Source organism: Mesoplodon densirostris, chromosome 3 (genome assembly GCF_025265405.1).
Source record: "Mesoplodon densirostris isolate mMesDen1 chromosome 3, mMesDen1 primary haplotype, whole genome shotgun sequence".
NCBI lineage: Eukaryota > Metazoa > Chordata > Mammalia > Artiodactyla > Ziphiidae > Mesoplodon > Mesoplodon densirostris.
In genome coordinates this window covers 144,280,119-144,299,136 of record NC_082663.1, presented here as the reverse complement: position 1 = coordinate 144,299,136, position 19,018 = coordinate 144,280,119, and the positions used below count along the sequence as shown (strand labels likewise).

Sequence of the window (19,018 nt, the reverse complement as noted above, 5' to 3'; positions counted from 1 at the left end):
GCTCTCATCTTCCCTGCGTCCAGCAGAGGCAGCTGAAGCTCTGGGATGCTAAGTGGGTCAGGCAATTTGGCCCAGGTCCTGTGGCCAGTGAGCGGCAGGGCTGGCTGTCAAGGCCCTGAGACACACACGGGTCACCAAGCAGCACCACGTATGACCTGACCACACATGTAAACCCAGATACGCCCAAGGCCACCAGCTGAAGAGACACTCGCAGATGCCCCCCAGGTGGGCCACAGACGCTCATGACACGTGCACAGGCCTTCACACACGTCCTCGCAGCAAGTGTGCGCGTAGCACACATCCTTCACGGGCACACCCCCTGCCAGCCTGCTCTTCTCGCAGGCACCTCTCCATCAGCCCGCAGGGGAGCTGTGAAGGAGACCCAGTCCAGGCACTGAGGGCAGGAGCAAGAAACAAAGGCAGGACAGAGTGAGCCAGGTATGGCCTGGCTGTTTATTCCGTGTGTCAGCCCTGGGGGCCCAGCTGGGCCAGGGCAACCCTCTGGGGAGCCAGCTGGGCTCTGGCTGGCCTCAGTGGCTTCTTTGGGGTATGGGTGGGTGTCAGGGTTAAGGCTGGGGACGGGCTGGAACTAAAGTGCTTGCAGGGGCCCTTGAGGTTTGGTCCTAGCTGCCCTCCCACCTCGGAGGCAGGCAAGGGGCCGCACACCCCTGGGCTGTGCAAACGGACTCTCAGGGGCCCACCCGGCCAGGCCTAGGTGAGGGGCACACACAGGCGGACGCCCCCAACGTCCCCTGCCAGGGAGGCTCCAGTCGTGCCAGGTGGGCCCAGCCGGGGGAACGTGTCCATCCAGAGCCGATTGTCCACTGATTGTCTGCTTGTCTGGTCTGAGGCTGTGGCCGTGTTAGCTCCTCCCAGCGCCGGGGCCTTGGACCCGCTCCCGGCTCTCCAGGGGCCGCCCGCCCCTTTGGCCCCTCACCTGCGGAGCCGCTGCAGCTGAGGGGAGAGGCCGCCGGGGTCAGGGTGGGGGGACGTGGCCACAGCTGCCCACCCTGTCCCCAATACCCAAGCCTCTCACCTCACTCTCGACCAGGTTCCGTCTATACAGTGCCTCCTTGGCAGCCTCCTGGGGGGCCAACAGGTGGTCAGTGGGCAGCCCCTGGCAGCCCTGGCCCCCCGGCCCCCCGATGCCCACCCGCCCGGCCCGCCTGCGGCTCACCCTGCTGCCATCATTGCCCAGGCGTCGGGCGGCCTCTGTGTAGAACTGCAGTTGCCGCTCCAGCTGGGCCATGTACTCTGAGGGAGGGAGGGGGTCACGATGGGGCCCCCTGCCTTGCCCCTCCCCCACCTACTCATCCCTGAGATCCTACCCCGCCGGATGCTGGGGCCCCCCTGCTCCAGCTGTGCCCTCTGCCACTGGCTGCGCTGTATGATGTCCTGGTACTGCTGGGCCACCTCGGGGGGCACCGGCCGCCGTGCCTGCCTGAAGGCCAGGATCTGGGGGGGGTGTGCAGAGGGAGTTGTGAGGGCCCTGCCCGGGCCTGCAGACCCCCAATCCTGCCCCACTGAGCCTTGCAGGATGGGTACCCACCTTCCGCTCCAGACGCTCTTGGTCGAAGGCCAGCACGCTGAGACTATGCAGGGGCCGGGCTGATCTATGGGGTTGGGGAGGGGTGAGGGGCTGCAGGGATCTCCCATCCCCGACCCCATTAATTCAACAGACACATTGGGCACTGGGGAACAGCGGGAGACAAGCCAGGCCCACCCCTGTGTTGCCGAGTCCGCAACCTAATAGGGACAATGGTTGTACACCCAGGCAACTGTGACGCCAGGTGTCAGGGAGGGCTTCCTGGAGGAGGTGAGAGCCAGGTTGGGACTCAAAGGAGTCAGAGTTGGGCAGAGGAGCAAGGAGATAGTGTGGGGATAGGGGTTGTAGGATAGGGATACAATGCTCAGGATATTGTAACCCAGAGAAGCCCAGAGGTCAGTGAAAACTAAGTGTATCCATGAACCAACAGGAGGAAGTGGGGAGAGAGAAGGCTGGACATATTGACGGAGATCACAAAAGGTCTTAAAGATCAAGCTGAGGAGTTTAAACTAGATGCTCCAGGAGAAGGGAAGCCAGGAAAGGTCTTGAAGCAGGGGAGAGACATGCTCCAATTTGTGCCTGATGGGAAGTTGTCCAGGACAGGCTGAGAGAAGAAGAAGGGGGTTCTCTCCAGCACAGCCGGGCCCAGCCACCTACCTGTTCCCTGGCTCCCTCGTAGGAGCAGGCACGGGAGGGGCTTTCCCTTTGGGCCCAGCAACCTGCTTCAGAGGACAGAACCAGTCTTGTGAGCCTTGGCCCCCTTGAACCAAGCCTCCCTCCTTCCCTGGGGCTGCCGATGGGCAGGGATCTCACTGTGGGCACAGCTGCTGGCACGGGGTCGATGACCAGCCACCTCTCAGTTGTCGTCTCCAACTGCTGGGCCGTCAGTGGCTCCCGAATCCGAACCATCACCTCCAGCCGCCCCCCTGTGGGCCTGCGACCATCCAGGACCTGGGTGGGAGTGAGGGGAGCCTGTTAGGAAGCAGCCAGTGGCTGGAGGCTCAGGGCTGGGCTCAGGGAGACCAAAGCAATTTCCAAAATACGAGTCCATGGGTATGGCTGACACACCAGTTGCTCATAATGGAGCAGGGTGCTGAGGGTATTTAAGGCTGGGTAGCAGGGAGGTCTGGGGCTCCCGGGGAGGGGCTGGGTCAGCAGAGGGGACCCTTGGGGGCTCAGGGCAGGCAGCACCTGGGCGGTGTTCCTGAGCGGCACGGCCATACCGGAGCGTTCAGACGAATGTCCACCTCTCACCTCAAGGATCTCCCGAACCTCGCATGCTGCCTCCAAGGCATCCAGCTTCAGCTGGGCTGTGCCCAGGACCCGGTCGGTCTTGAACAGCCCCCTGTGTGTGTGAGAGGGGACAGGATGGTTGGCCCAGGGAAGCTCCCCCTCCTCTAGAGCCCATGCAGCACCTGTGGCCCTAGCTTACCCCTTGTGGACCACTTCGAACTTGATGCCTTTGGTCTGGATGGCCCTTCGGAAGCCACGGTGGCTGCGGTTGATGCAGAGTTTGAACTGCTCCTTGAACTCTGCCCAGGGAAGGAGGGAGGGAGGAAAGAGGGGTCAGGCTATGGTCTCATGGGCTTTCGGAGGAGGGCTGCTTCCCGCCCAAGGCTCACCAGGGGAGTCTGTGTTCTTGATCACACTGGTCTTGTCTTTCTGAGCTTCTTCCTGTGACCAGACAGGAAGCGAAAAAGGTCAGGGGCTGAGGCTTGCCCTTGAACCCCCGCCAGACTCACTCCCGGGCCTGATGGGGCTTGAGCCCGTCCCTCCTCAGCTCCCCACATACCACATTGGGATAGGGGAAGTCGAACCGAACAAAGACATCCAGGTCACCGGGGGACAGCCCTGTGGGCAAATGAGGGTCAGAGCTGGGCAGAGGGGTGGATCCCACGGCCCCACCCCTGCCTGAAGCCCCCTCACCTGGAGGTGTGGGCAAGTTGATGCCCTTCACAATGAACAGGAGCATGTCGTTGCTGCTGAGGTCAGGGAAGATCCTTCCAGGAGGGCGGGCAAGAGACAGAGGCACCTCAGTGCCACTGCCTGCCCGCCTTCTCTGCCCTCCCCCCAGTCTCTTAGGGCTGTCTCAGCGCCTAGGCTTGAGTTTTAGGACCAGACAGAATTCTCTATCCAGGTCCACCACTGGCTACCTTTTGAGTCCTTTCTCCACTCTGCACGTACTTATTTGGGACTTACTCTGCACCAGCCAGTGGCCCTAGCTGCTGTGGGACCTTCTCTTTCTTTGACAGTATTTCTTGAGCATCTACTATATGCCAGCCAGTGTCTTCACTGCTGGGGATACAGAAGTAAATGAGGCAGACCCCATGCCTTTGCTCATGGAGCCGGGGCTAGAGCTGAGTGGACAGATGACCCATGAATGTATAAATAAGCAAACAAAAGAACAACAACTCTGCAGAGAATTGAAACAGGGGAGAGAGTGGAGTGTGCTCAGGAGGGGCTGCTTTAGACAGAGTGATCAGGGAGGGCCTCTCAGGGGAGGTAACATCACAGGTGACTCTGAATGTCAAGAAGAGGCCGCTACATGGTAACCCGCATGAGAGAGTCTGAGCAGAGGAAATAGCTGGTGCAAAGGCCCTGAGTGGGAACACGGCTGGTGTGTCTGATTGACCAAAAAGAGGTCTATGTTGCAGGAGGTGAGTGAAGTGGGGACAGTGGGAGGAAATGAAGTGATAGGGAGCCAGGCTATGCAGATGTAGGGGGGCCGGGGTAAGGGGTGTGGGTTATCCTAGATGGTGATCTTAGGTTATCCCAGTGCCTGCACCTAATCTCACCTACAAGTGGGAAAAAAAACAATCCCAACTCCCTGGGGTGTAAGAAGACTTAATAGGAGCAGGACCAAGATCACCATCCCACAGGCTTGCCCAGGCCTTTGGGACCAGGCACATGCCTGCAGTCACTAGATCATCCCCACTTCCAAGTGTGTCACTGTCAACACCCTATTGCCGTCCTTCACTCGCGTGTCACGTCTGCCGCAGGACCCCTGCACACATTGTGCTCCCACCAGCTCCCCAGACTCTACTCCAGAGGCAAATCCTCTGCTGGCTTCCGGGGAGCACAAACCCCTCTCCAAAGGGCTGGGGGGGTCCCAGGGGCCTTACTTGATGACGCTGAAGGTTCTCTGCTCAAAGCGAGCAGTGGGTGTGGGGAGACCCCGGGCAAAGGCCTGCTTCAGCGTCTCCATGCTCCGCTTACAGTCCTCCGCCAGCTTCTCAAATCTGCCGGCAAGAGGGCCCTGCTCAGGTCCCGGGTCCCAGAGGCGGGCTGGGGGTGCAGATGTCTAGTGGGGATGGGGGCGGGGCCTCTTACTTGCTGGTTTCAGCGATGTTGCCCAGGTGGGTGAACTGGTTAGAGTGGTTCAGGCACATCTGAGGGAGCAGAAGAAAGTGAGGGGAGGGTTGGGGGCCCATGCCCTTGTAGTGACTTGGGCAGGGAATCCCCCTTCACCTCGTGCTGCTGCCTTATGAGCTTGGTGAGTTCACCGTAGCGCCGGACAGACTCCTGAGAGAGACCTGGGCCGGGCCGCTGGACCAGGGCGAAGTCGTCCTTGTTGACAGGGGCGGGTGGCACCTGGGGAGGACGAGGCTCATGAGGTAGGGTCTGCTGGTCAGCAAGGAGCAGGCCCACCCAGGTCTCTGCCGAAACGTCACCCCTCCTTAAAGAGGCCTTTCCTGACTATGGCTTCATCCCCTCTCTCTGTTCTTCCTTCTTTCCCAAGGAGAAAAGTAATGCTCAAAGAGAAGTGGATGGTCCTGCCCCAAATGGCAGAATCTGTTATCCATTTTCCTCCAAGTCTGATCCCCATCCCCTCTTCCCTAGTAATGGAGTCCTGCCTGGGCACACAGCACACATGTAGTCTACATGTCCCAGTCTCTGCTGCAGCTAGGTGTGGCCGTGTGACTCAGTTCTGGCCAATGGGAGGCAAGCAGAAGTGATGACAATTCCATGTAACTTCTCATAGCCGGGATGCAGACAAGGCATCAAACCACTTTGACCATGTGGACAAGACCTAGGGTGCGGCAGAGCAACAAGATAAAAGAACCTGGGCCCTGAAGGGCTTTGCCTTTTAGAGACCAGAATGCCCTGAACGTTACATGCAAGAAACATAAATGTCTGTCTTGTTTCAGCCACTGTCTTGGGGAGGCCTATTTGTTTCAGCAGCTTAACCTGGATGCTGATTAATACACTCTAAGTCACATGGCTGCTAAGTGGCACGAGCCTGAAGGGTGAGTGCTTGGGAAGGTCCAGCAGGCCTAGAGGGTTCACCTTGGCGATGTCCACGGGCAGCCCGTTGCGTGAGGCCTCCAGCATGGGCTCCAGCCCCTTGGCCTGGCGCAGGTGCATCTTGGCACCCTCCACGTCATTCTTCTGCTTGGCTCGCAGCGCCGCCTGCAGGAGCTGCTTCCTGCGGCCCTCCAGGAAGGCCAGCTGCTGCTGGGCTGTGGGCACAGGGGCGTCTGCGGGTGCTGCCCAACCTGTGGTCAGGCAATAGGCAGCCCAGGTGGGGCAGGTGTACCTACCTCTGGTGGATGTGCCTTTGGGGGCTGCTTTGGCTGCTGGGGCTGATCCTGACTGGGGTGCCTTTGAAGGTGGGGCTTTGGGCTGGGCTGTGGGGGCTGCAGGGCTGTTGAGCTGCTGAGGGATAGAGAGGAAGTCAGAGCTTTCCCAGCACCTGTGATGAGTCCACTCCCCAAAGGGTCAGGGCCTGACACTGACAACACTGACCGTCTTAGTTTCCTCACACTGAACACAACACATGATCTTGTTCACACTGAATCTTTGCAACAGCCCTGGGAGGTCGGGACTATTACTGTGCTCAGTTTACAGAGGAGGAGCCCGAGGGTCGGAGAGCAAAACGACTTGCCCATGGCCACACAGCCAGAAGGCAGCAGGGCCCCGATGTGTAGCCGGTTCTTTCTGGCTCAAGGCCAGGACTGCTGGGGCTCGGCTTTGCTGCCACTCCCTTGCCTCACCCCAAGGCCCCGGCCCCTCACACCTTCTTAGGCTCCTCATCCTCTTCGTCCTCTGGGCCTTCATCCTGGTTGGCCAGCTTCACGGCAGTCTCTAGGACCCCCACCAGGCTCTGTTGGGTGGGTTCAGTGGCCTCCAGGCCCTGGATCGGGGGAAAGCCTGGGCGGCCAGTTGGGACCCAATCAGGAGGGAGAGGCCAACACCATAATGGTGGAGACTCAGGTTCCTCCCCCGATAAGGAGCCTCAGGCCATTGAGTCTACTTTGCATGTAAGAAAGGAGATGCTGCTGGTTGGGTGGAGATGGCCAGACCATTCCAACCTCCCTCTTGCCCTTCCTCTTGCCTGACCCCGACTGGGCCTTGACCAGACTCCAACAAGCAAGCACTGTGTGAGGTAGTGTGCTGGGCATAAGAGGTAGTCTTGGGCCTGGAGGGACTCCCACGGGACCAAGGTGAGACACATAATTGCTCTCATGGGGGACACACGGGCAGCTCTGAGATCCCAGAGGAAGCCTCCTACCCACTGGGGGGCGGATGGGAGGCTAAGCAGGGATCTGTAAAACTGAGAGCTGATGACTAGGAAGGAGTTGAGTCAAAACAAAGAAGAAATGGAGGGAGCAGGCAGTGGTGGGCTGGTGAACAGGCTCTCCAAATAAAACCTCCTGATTTTTAGTGCTTGCCAATTTCCGTGGTATAAACTCTCCCACTGTGACTGATTTTAAGCTACCAACTGTCTAACAAGCTTGCAGAATTTCTCAATGTGCAAGCCATTGGTTCCCTGAGACTACAGAGTCGGAAGGAATAGCACCTGCAAAGGCTCAGGGGTTAGAGGGGGAGGGGCCGGAGGCGGGGCCTACCTGGGGGCACAGGCAGCTCGGCCACATCCACAGCCCGGCCAGCCTTGTGGGCTCGGATGGCATCTTGGTATTGCTGCAGGGGACGCAGGTGTTAGGGCTTCCTGGGCAAGGTTTCGAGGGGCTGCCGACCCGCCCACTTGGTCTCCACACACCTTCACAATGCGCTCGTGCATGCGAGCCTTCCGCTGGTCCCCCTTGGTCTTTGCCTGAGCCGCGGCCACACAGTACCGCTCCATCCGCTGCTCCAGCGCCTCCAGGAGAGTCCTTGGGGGTGCAGGAACCTCTGGGCCAGACAAGGGGGTAGAGTTAAGAGTCTAGGGGTGGGGAGACTGTCTTGCTCTGGCTGGCCCACCTCACAGGGTCCCAGAAGCCTACCTGGCACGGAGGGCACGACGGCAGGAGTTGGAGGCTGTGTTGGCAGTGATGGTGGGTCTGGGGGCAGCTGGTCTGGGGGCAGAGAGGTCCAGTCCGATGGGGGGCTTGCTTGTGGCCGCCCTTTCCCCCACCAGGCTGGCCTGGCCTGAGGGTGGGGTCCCTGGGCCTGACCAACAGGGGCGGCAGCATTAGAAAGAACTTCGTGGAGGCCTCCAGCAGTCCTGGAGGGTGGGCAGGGTGGGGTCCTCACCAGCTGGAGGGGGCAGGCGTGACAGGTCCACAGGCTCCCCCCGGCTCAGGGCCTCCAAGACAGCGTCAAAGCTCTGGGAAAAGGAAGATCAGGGGAAGAGGCTGCAGCTGGGGGCCAGGACCCTGAGGGGAGTCCCTATGTCCTGCCCACAACAGAGGACTCCCCGCTCTGTCCCTTCCTTTGCAGCAACTTGCTCAAGCCTCTTCCAGACACTTATGCCCATTTCACAGAGAGGGTAAACTGAGCCTTCAAGAGGTGCAGCAAACTACAGCTACGGAGTGACCAGGATTCAAATCTGTCTGACTCCAGAGCCCCTGTTCTTCGCCATCACACAATGTCAGGAGCATCCTGTCCTCTCCCTCTGACCCTGTCCGTCAGTCTGGGCACACCTTGGCCACGCGGAAGTGTCTTGCGGCAGTGGCGGTATCTCCCTGCTGCTTGGCGCGGAGGGCGGCCAGCTTGTACTCGCGCTGGCGGCTCTGCAACTGGGCCAGGGGGCCAGGGCTGCAGGGACCTGGGAGGGGGAACAGCACGCAAACCATTTCTACTTAATTCTCACAACAAAGACTGTTCTTAGGCCCACCTTATAGATTTGAGAATTAAGGCTCAGAGAGGGGATACTGCCTCCCCAAGGTCACACAGCCTGAAGATGGCATGGTGGGGACTCAACCGCATGATTGTCAGTCTCTGGAGCCATTTCTGTTTTGCCCCCAAGAGAATTCTGGAAAACTTTATGTACCCTTACACATTCTTAAGTTGACATCGAAAACTTTTCATTTTAAGTTGAAAAAGTAGCAAGGGTTGTCATTCCCAGTGTCTCCAAATATTGACATTCGATAAAGAAAACCAACACACCACTCTTTTAAATCAAATGTATCCTAACTACTATGGTGATTTGAAACTCACCAATATTCCCTTTTTATTTTTTCAAATTGTGGTAAAATACACACAACATAAAATTTACCATCTTAACCCTTTTTAAGTGTACAGTTCCGTGGCATTAAGTACATTCACATTGTTGGGCAACGTTCCCCACCGTCCATCTCCAGAACTCTTTCATCTTCCCCAACTGAAACTCTGTCCCCATAAACACTAACTCCCTATCCCCTCTCCCCTCTCCCCTGGGAACCCCCATTCTACTTTCTGTCTCTACGAATTGGACTCCTTTAGGGACCTCCTGTAAGTGGAATCATATAGTATCTGTCCTTCTGTGACTGGCTTATTTCACTCAGTATAATGTCCCCAAGGTTCATCCATGTTGTAGCAGGTGTCAGAATTTCCTTCTTTTTTAAGGGTGAATACTATTCCATTGCATGAATGGACCACATCTGTTTATCTATTTACAAGCATACCTCTGAGATATTTCGGGTTTGGTTCCGGACCACCGCAATAAAGCAAATACCGTAATAAAGTGAGTCACTCAATTTTTTTGGTGTCCCAGTGCATACAAAAGTGACTACACTATACTGTAGTCTATAAAGTGTGCAATAGAATTATGTCTAAAAAACCAACGTACATACTTTAGTATAAAAATATTTTGTTAAAAAATGCTAACTACCAACAGAGCCTTTAGCAAATTGTAGCAGTAACATCAAAGATCACTGATCACAGATCCCCATAACAAATATAATAATGAAAAAGTTTGAAATACTGTGAGAATTGCCAAAATGTGACAGAGAGACACACAGTGAGTAAATGCTGTTGGAAAAATGGCGCCAACAGACTAGCTCAAAGCGCGGTTGCCACCACCCTTCAGTTTGTAAAAAACTGCAATATCTGTGAATCACAATAAAGCAAAAACTGGAAAAAACGAGGTGTGCCTGTATCCGTCAATAGATGCTGTGTTTCTTCTACCTTTTGGCTATTGTGGATAATACTGCTAAGAACACAAGTGTACAAATACCTTTCCACGTCCCTGCTTTCAATTCTTTTGACTATATACCAACACTTACTTTTTTTTTTTTTTTTTTGGCTTGGTAAAAATTTTTAATTTCTTATATAAAAAGTAGCAAAGTTAAAACTGACTGGGGAAAAATATATAGAAAAAGGTAAAAATTATTTTTTGCTATTTTATTAGTTTCCTGTTGCTGCTGTAACAAATTACTGCAAAGTCAGTGGGTTGAAACAACACAAACCAACATTTACTATTTAAATATGTGTCAGGGTTCACATTTAGCCATCAGGAATTTCAGATCTTCTTTTGACTATATACCAACAGTTACTATTTAAATATATGCCAGGGTTCACATTTAGCACTCGGGAATTTCAGATCTTCCCTTATTTACATCCACGTCTCCCACAGAACTGTATCATAACATGATATATGTGGGTACTTGAAAGGCTTTTTTTGACAACCCCATCGTACATTTAAATGTACATCTATGCACTGTATCAGCAAAGTTGGGAAACAGGATTAAATGGCTTATTAAACAGTATGTTAGTTACAGTTTCAAACAATATGCTCAGTTTTTAGGGGAAGTATCCCTAAATTGAAAACAATAGGTACAATTGTCAGTATATTAAAAAAAAATACAATAGATACACCACCCAGTGTCCAGAAATCCTAGAAACACCTGAAAAACAGCATGCATTGTACTTTTTCAGACTGACAACTGGACCCACTGCTTTAGTTTTGGAGGACTTGTCGGAAGAAGTGTCTAAAACACCTTAACGTTTTTTTAAAATTGAGGTATAATTAATTTACTACATTGTGTTAGTTTTAGGTGCACAGCAAACTGATTCAGTTATTTATATATATATATTTATTTATTTATTCTTTTTCAGATTCTTTTCCATTATAGGTTATTACAAGATACTGAGTACAGTTCCCTGTGCTATACGGTAGGTCTTTTTATTTACCTATTTTCTATTTTATATATAGTAGTGTGTATCTGTTAATCCCAAACTCCTAATTTATCTACCCCTCTCCCCAACACCTTGACATCTGATTGGCTTTGTTTACTGCCATCGCAAGTCTCTGTGTTATAGAATTTTTCTTCCAGGATAGAATTACTGTTACAATTATTATCAGCATGAAATTGAGCAAAGCCTAAATATATTGAGCTTTTTTGACAAATAATTTTTATATACTAAGAGTAAAATTTTATCGGCAAGGCAGCTCTTGCTGACACGGTGGTGGCTGGGTCCACCTCCTAAGATTTATCTCTGTTTCCTTGTTTATTCTTTTCCTACTTTCCTTTTTTTTTTTTTTTTTGTTTGTTTGTTTGTTTGTTTGTTTTTTCTTTTTGCGGTATGTGGGCCTCTCACTGTTGTGGCCTCTCCCGTTGCGGAGCACAGGCTCCGGATGCGCAGGCCCAGCGGCCATGGCTCACGGGCCCAGCCGCTCCGCGGCATATGGGATCTTCCCAGACCGGGGCACGAACCCGTATCCCCCGCATCGGCAGGCGGACTCCCAACCACTGCGCCACCAGGGAGGCCCCCCTTTTTTGTTTTTAATATGTAGAGAAACCTTCTCCACATCAACAAATAGAAGGAAAGAGACAGTCTTATTATTGTGATGTCACGTGATTCTCAGAGCCCCTGCCCAGCTACATACCAAAAACTCCATTATGAAAAATTATTGATGATTTCAGCTGAGAATCTCAGGTGATGATTTCTGATAGTCGTCCTTGAACTTTGCCAAAAACAAAAGCTTAGAAACCAGCCTGGCTGCAGAAGGATTTAGAGACCAGGGGTTCACTTTCTGAACCCCAGGCCAGTGTTTCAAGTATCTCTTTGGTTCCCACCAGGGCAGCGTTTGCCCCTGGGGCAGATCCCCATGTTCCTTTCCTAAAGGGGGAGAAGGGAGGTTGGGGGAAAGAAACTTCTTGGGAGGTGCATCCTCCAGCAGGTGAGTTTTATAGGAAAGACAGACAAGCTGAGGGCTTGGGAATTATTCACTCAAAACCCTATGTGCGGGAATCAAAAAATCTACAAACAATAAATGCTGGAGAGGGTGTGGAGAAAAGGGAACCCTCCTACACTGCTGGTGGGAATGTGAATTGGTACAGCCACTATGGAGAACAATACGGAGATTCCTTAAAAAACTAAAAATAGAGCTGCCATATGATCCAGCAATCCCACTCCTGGGCATACATCCGGATAAAACCATAATTTGAAAGGATACATGCTACAGGGTGAAGTAAGTCAGGAAGAGAAAAACAAATACCGTATGCTAACTCATATACATGGAATCTAAAAAAATGGTTCTGAAGAACGTAGGGGCAGGACAAGAATAAAGACACAGATGTAGAGAATGGACTTGAGGACATGCGGAGGGGAAGGGGAAGCTGGGACGAAGTGAGAGAGTGGTATGGACATATATACACTACCAAATGTAAAACAGATAGCTAGTGGGAAGCAGCTGCATAGCACAGGGAGATCAGCTCGGTGCTTTGTGACCACCTAGAGGGGTGAGATAGGGAGGGTGGGAGGGAGACGCAAGAGGGAGGGGATATGGGGATGTATGTATACATATAGCTGATTCACTTTATTATACAGCAGAAACTAACAAAACATTGTAAAGCAATTATACTCCAATAAAGATATTAAAAAAAAAAAAGGATACATACACCCACAACGTTCATTGTAGCACTATTTACCACAGCCAGGACATGGAAGCAACCTAAATGTCCATCAACAGAGGAATGGATAAAGAAGATGTGGTACAGGGACTTCCCTGGTGGCGCAGCGGTTCGAGCCCTGGTATGGGAGGATCCCACATGCCATGGAGCAACAATGAAGCCCGTGCACCACAACTACTGAGCCTGTGCTCTAGAGCCCACAAGCCACAACTACTGAGCCCATGTGCCACAACTACTGAAGCCCACACGCCCAGAGCCCATGCTCCACAACATGAGAAGCTATGGCAATGAGAAGCACGTGCACTGCAACAAAGAGTAGACCCTGCTCGCCACAACTAGAGAAAGCCTGCTCGCAGCAACAAAGACCCAACGCAGCCAAAAATAAATAAATAAATTAATTAATTAATTAATTTAAAAAAAGAAAAAAGAAGATGTGGTACATATATACAATGGAATATTACTCAGCCATAAAAGAGGACAAAATACTGCCATTTGCAGCGACATGGATGGACCTAGAGATTGTCATACTGAGTGAAGTAAGTCAGACAGAGAAGGACAAATATCATATGATATCAGTTATATGTGGAATCTAAAAAAAGAGTACAAATGAACCGATTTATAAAACAGAAATTGAGTCACAGATGTAGAAAACAAACTTACGGTTACCAGGGAGTAAGGCGGGGGAGGGGGGGAGGGATAAACTGGGAGATTGGGATTGACATATACACACTACTATATATAAAATAGATAACCAATAAGAACCTCCTGTAAATTAGCACAGGGAACTCTACTCAATACTCTGTAATGACCTGTATGGGAAAAGAATCTACAAGAGAGTGGATATATGAACATGCATAACTGACTCACTTTGCTGTACAGCAGAAACTAACAGAACATTGTAAATCAGCTATACTCCTATACAAAAAGTAAAAAAAAACCTAAAAGGTCTTGAGATTTTGAACATTGCCGATGTGAAAAAAAATAGAGGTCATGATTAAAATTACAGTGACTAATAAAATAATGTTGTGTTTCTGTAAGAAACAAACAAACCCCCCCCCAAAACCCTATGTGTGGGAATGTTACTCTGTCATAGAAAGGAATGGAGTTCTGACACACACACTGCAACATTATGCTAAGTGAAGGAAGCCAGACACAGGAGGGCAAAGAGTGGACTGACGATTCCACTTATGTGAAATGTCTACAGAGGCAAACCCATAGGGACAGAAAGTAGAATGGTGGTTACTAGGGGCTGGGAGAGAGAGAATGGGGAGTTAGCATTTAATGGAGACAGAGTTTCCGTTTGGGGTGAGGAAAAAGTTTTGAAAACAGAAGTGATGACTGAGCAATATTGTGAATAAGCCAAATGCCTCTCAATTGCACATTGAAACATGGTTAAATAGCAAATGTGTTGTTAAATATATTTTACTGCCACCACACACACAAAACCTCTCTGTGAGCTCATGTCCCCCCTGGAAAGTAGGCTCCGGGGAGGGAAGGGTGTTAAAAATATCTAACAGTCAGTGTCAGGCCGGCAACCCCGCAGAGCGCCCTACCACTGAATAAATACCCGGCCCATCCCACATCAGCCCAGCCCTGTCCTTGGCCTACCTGAGGGCAGCTGGGGCTTAGCAGAGACCAGGGACGAGGCTGGGGCAGTTGAAGGAGGACCCTCCACGATGACCCGGGAATCTGGGGCCGGTGGGTTCGCAGGGACCAGCTGGGTGGGTGCTGGGATGTGGCTGGGCGTAGCCACTGGGCCCTTCCCCACAGCCACAGGCGGCGGGATGTCCCCTTCATCGATGGCTTTCCCCTTCTGGACAGAGGCCAGCAGGTTTTCAAGTGTCTGGGAGAAGATGTGAATGTGGGTTTGGGAGGGGCCTGGAGCTGGGTGGTGAGGTCCCAGCACCCTCCCGTCTGCCCGCTCACCTTAAGCCCCCGGTCGTAGCGCCGCATCTTGGCACCATCTCCGGCTTGCCGGGCGCTTTCGATCGCTGTCTGGTAGAGGGTCAGCCTCTCCTGCAAGGTGGCCTCCAACCCTGGGCTGGGGGTTGTGGCCTTTGGCTGTGGGAGGGGCCGAGCACACAGTCTGGGCAGTGACCCCACTTGGGCCCGCCCTGACATCTTCCTTGGCTGAGTACCCACTGTATACCAGGCATGTTGCTACCCTAACCCCAAAGGGGCAGAAATCATCATCCCATTTCCCAGGGCAGAGAACTGGGGCTCAGTGGCATCCCGCCACCTGAGCGAGGTCCCATGGCTGAGAGGGGAAGAAGAAGGCCTTGAACCCCGGGCTGCAGGGACCAGTGTCTTCGGAGGTATACCTGGGCCACAGGAGGGTGGGACTCCAAAGCCTTCTGTTCCTCCCCAAGGACCTCATTCAGTTCCGCCTAGAGGGACACACAGCCAGGGGCCAGTCGTGAGGGCCTGCCAGACGGGGCAGCAATGGAAGGGAGGTCCCCTGTCCCATCCTGGGTGCTCACCAGCAGGTCATCATCAGCCTCCACATCCTCCTCGTCCGTCCCCTCCTCCTCATCCTTGTCCGGGTCTCTCATGCACAAGCTGGCCATCTTCTCAATGGCCTCCATGGGCAGGGGACCTAGAGGCAGGGGGAGGCCCCAGCTGGACCGGGATCCTTCAAGAGTCCCCAGTCTCCCATCCTGTTCACCCACGGCCCCAAAAAATAGGGTAGCAGGTGGTGGGGCAGCATGTCCCCTTCCTGGCCCTTCATGGCACCCCATTGCCCTCGGGCCAGCCAGGCATGATCCCCCTCCCCGCCAATCTCCCTGGTCTCATCTCTTCCTTATCCCGCCTGAGTTGGAATCCCAGATCTGCAACTTTCTCACTGTGGGACCTTGGGCAAGTCACTTCACCTCTCTGGGCCTTAGTCTTCACATCTGTTGGATGGGGACAACAATAGTCTCTCCCTCATAGGTAGCTTGTGGGGACTAAAGGTAAAAGAAGCTCTTAGAACAGCATACTGTCAGCATTTTGTTGTTCATGTTATTCTCGTTATCCGCAGTATCCATGTGCTATAAAGTTGCTGCAAACATGGAATGAGTGAATACTGAACCATTGTCCCTGGAGGAAATACAGCATTAGGTTCCCGTGAGCCTCTGGGGCACATTTTTGTCAACCAGCCAATACATAACCTTGTCTTATGTGTGCTTCTATTTAAAGATACCGTATTTAATATACACTGTTGATTCGCTAACATTGAACTCGAGGCCAACACCACTATAACTCATGCCTGAATGAAGCTTATATAGAAGGTACATCCCAGCCTTCTCACGCTTAGGAACAGGAGACAGTACTTCAGCACTATGCTTGGGGGCCATATGGATTCACAAAATCACCAACAAAAAGCACAAAAAAGAGAAAAATGTGGCATTAAACACACCAAAGAAAGGATACTTATTTATGCGCTGAGACAAGAAGGCGAGTGTCGCCTCAGCTGGGAACGTGCGCATCGGGTGACTCAAGTTTTCTGCAGCTCTGTACACTTCTGTGAATGACTGCCAAAGTACTACAAGCACTGATTTGGGGGTTACAAATAAATTTAAGCTAGTAAGTGAAATAACAAATTCAGAATCCATGAATAACGAGTATCAACTGCATTAGCTAGAAAATGTAAAGGCTCCGTCTGCCCCGAGCTCCAGCCCCACCTGACCACTGCAGAGTCCCCTGGCCCCTGCCATCTCCTCCAGGGCCTCTGCATGTGCTGTGACCCACCCTCCAGAAGCAGTCCCCCACTCTTCACCTGCTCTCCCCACTGCAGGTGCCTCCTCCGGGAATCCCAGTCCAGCTCACAGGTCTCCCCAGTTGCTCTGTGCCTTCCCTATACCAGCCCCGATCACGGAACAGTGGGTTGGAGGACATGACACATCCTATGTGAAGTGCCTGATGAACACTAGAAGATTAACTCCTGTGATGTAAGTGTGGTCATTATTCCCATTTTACAAACAGGGAAACAGAGGCCCACACAGATGCTGGAATTCATCAAGTCACACAGCCAGTAAGTTGCAAAGGTGGGATTCAAACCCTCATTCTGGGTCCAGAGTTGATTGCTTAACTCTTTTTTTTTTTTTTTTGCGGTATGCGGGCCTCTCACTGTTGTGGCCTCCCCCGTTGCGGAGCACAGGCTCCGGACGCGCAGGCTCCGGACGCGCAGGCTCAGCGGCCATGGCTCACGGGCCCAGCCGCTCCGCGGCATATGGGATCCTCCCAGACCGGGGCACGAACCCGTATCCCCTGCATCGGCAGGCGGACTCTCAACCACTTGCGCCACCAGGGAGGCCCGATTGCTTAACTCTTACCCAGACTGTGGATGCCAGAAGGGCAGGCACCTTCTCTGTTTCCATTTCACCATCGCCCCAGAGCCCAGCTCGAAGCCCCGCCCACAGAGGGAGCTCAGAAAATGTTCAGGGGTGTGTTGAGAGTCTTACCTTTGCCTTTAAGCTTCTCCAGGGCTTGGGGCTGGCCCCCCACCAAAGCCAGGAACTCAGCCTCCAGTTCCTGATCGCTAACTCCCTCCTCAGGGATCATCAGGCCATCTGGGGAGAGGTCAACTAGCAGGCCCAGCTGTGGGAACAATGGGGGTTCAGTCAGACCTTGGGATGCACCCCAGCTAGCTAGAGGCAGCCATGATGGACCTGGAGTCCCCTTGGAAGGAAGGGAACCCAGAGCTGGGGAAAGTCATTTCCCTGGGGAGTGCCAGGAGGCCAGAACAGGCCCAGAATACAACAGATGTCCCAAGGTGGGCAGGCCCTCTGGCACAGATCAACATGGGGCAAAGGGCAGCTAGAGAGACCCAACTGCCTGCTCTGAGCCCACACCCATGATGTGCTGCTAGCCAAGGTCAGTGGGGAAGGAAGGCCCCACACCCTGCCCCATGGCAAAGCCACTCTGCACACCTTCGTTTTTCCTTTCCAGCATCTTTTGCAGAGCGAGTCATGAAGGAAGGTTGGAGGCGTCAAGAGCAAATAGAAGCCCAGACAACGTAGAAGTTGGAATTGGGAGCTTTGCTGTGTAACATACCTGTCTTCCTATCCTATCCTGGTTAAGGACCAACCATGATGTGATGATATCAGGTTGAAGTACACAAAATTACCCCCCTTTCTTTGGATCAAAAATGGCCAAATATTGGCAATCATATATGTCTCCATCTAATAGTAATAATGATGATGAAAACACTTATTGAGTGCTATGTTCTAGTACTTTCCATAAACTATCTCAATGAATTTTCGTGACTATCCTGTGACATAAGGACTCTTAGGGGCTCCATTTTACAGATGAGGAAACTGAGGCTTAGAGTGGTGAAGCCAAGTGTCCAACGTGTAGAAGCCAGGAGGGAACTTCAGGTCACTCAGACTGTAATACCTGGGCACTAAGTTATGGCCTGAGCTCTTTCCATCAAAGCTGAGAAAAATCAAACTCTCCCAGTGCCTGGGGTAAAGGCAGTGAGGGAGGGAGAAGGGGCCCAACCACAGTTCAGTGGGCTCATGGCAGCAGTTCTGGATTTGTGCTTAGCTCTGGCCAAGCATTTAATCCTTATGACCTTGGGCAGGTGTCTTCACCTCTCTGGGTCTCAGTGTCCTCATCTGTACAATGGGGATAAAAGAGTCTGACCTGGCCAGGCTGATGCGAGGGTTCCACGAGTGATCAGGCCAGGAGACCCATAACTGTCTTTCTTACCCCAGGTCCGAGACCTTCCCCTCCGGGACTGGAGCTGCTGCGGCAACAGGTGGCCCTGAGCCCTGGGAGGGCGCTAGAAGCTGGGGAGCAGGGGCCAGTAGGCCGCACTTTGGGGGTCGAACTAACCAGGGGGGCGGGGACCGGGGCTCACCTGGGGTGGAGATCTGGCTCCCCTGGGGGTGGGGCCCTCCCTTGAATGTGTGACAAGGGTGGGAAGGGTCCCCTGGGCCGGGCCGTGGGGTACAGACTCACCTGGCGAGCGGTGGCGGCTCCTCGGCCCGGGGGTCCCGGGGGTCCCTTCCTCTTGTGCATCTTCCAGGTTGGATATTCGGACCACCGGACCCCTGGCCTGGCCTCCCCCGGGGCCTATGGCCGCGCACGAGCCCTTCCTGAATCCCACGCCCCTCGTTGGCGCCCCGCGACCGCCGACCTCGCGCCCTCGGCCCCCCGGGTGGCCGCCCCACTTCCGCCTCGGCCCTTGGGCTCCGCGGAACCCGAGCGCAGCCACCGGACTTGCAGGGCCCGCCGCATTGAAACTACAATTCCCGGCAGGCAGTGCGCGAGCGCGCAGGCGCGCTGCGGAGCGATGGGCGGTGCCGCGGGCTGCGCGGGAAAGAGGCGGAGCGTGCGCAAGTGCGAAGGGGCGGTGTTGGCGTTGCGCGTGCGCGCGACGAGGCCTCGAAGTGTGCGGGAGAGAGGTGGAGCGTTTTCGTGTGTGAGGGGT

At 53.4% G+C, this 19,018-nt stretch overlaps 1 protein-coding gene across 4 annotated transcripts; it reads right to left on the bottom strand.

Moving 5' to 3' along the window:
* Positions 1 to 425: 425 nt before the first annotated feature.
* CC2D1A (coiled-coil and C2 domain containing 1A) lies at positions 426 to 18,826 on the bottom strand. Of its 4 annotated transcripts, none has more exons than XM_060094038.1 (29): positions 18,547 to 18,826; positions 17,046 to 17,181; positions 15,084 to 15,199; positions 14,925 to 14,990; positions 14,530 to 14,664; positions 14,212 to 14,446; positions 8,410 to 8,534; positions 8,021 to 8,093; positions 7,771 to 7,842; positions 7,548 to 7,678; positions 7,396 to 7,468; positions 6,564 to 6,697; positions 6,088 to 6,202; positions 5,834 to 6,006; positions 5,015 to 5,137; positions 4,877 to 4,935; positions 4,669 to 4,785; positions 3,473 to 3,546; positions 3,339 to 3,397; positions 3,169 to 3,220; positions 2,979 to 3,078; positions 2,801 to 2,891; positions 2,360 to 2,497; positions 2,204 to 2,268; positions 1,550 to 1,613; positions 1,329 to 1,455; positions 1,178 to 1,254; positions 1,037 to 1,084; positions 426 to 954 (listed from the first exon to the last, which is right to left on the bottom strand). In XM_060094038.1, the coding sequence occupies exons 1-29, from the start codon at positions 18,604 to 18,606 to the stop codon at positions 934 to 936; spliced, it is 2,859 nt and encodes a 952-aa protein (XP_059950021.1). In that variant the 5' UTR covers positions 18,607 to 18,826; the 3' UTR covers positions 426 to 933. The 4 variants fall into 4 exon arrangements, with proteins under 4 accessions (XP_059950021.1, XP_059950023.1, XP_059950022.1 ...); XM_060094040.1 differs by having other exon boundaries at positions 2,204 to 2,265; XM_060094039.1 differs by having other exon boundaries at positions 6,088 to 6,199.
* Between the last annotated feature and the right edge of the window lie 192 nt (positions 18,827 to 19,018).

Bases quoted from the DNA above. Each gene is read 5' to 3' on its own strand.
- CC2D1A (XM_060094038.1), bottom strand. From the start codon at position 18,606: ATGCACAAGAGGAAGGGACCCCCGGGACCCCCGGGCCGAGGAGCCGCC. The intron at 3,398-3,472 runs GTGAGGGGGCTT...ATTTGCCCACAG, and splicing joins CAACTTGCCCACACCTCCAG to GGCTGTCCCCCGGTGACCTG. The intron at 955-1,036 runs GTGAGAGGCTTG...CTCTCCCCTCAG, and splicing joins GGAACCTGGTCGAGAGTGAG to CTGCAGCGGCTCCGCAGGTG.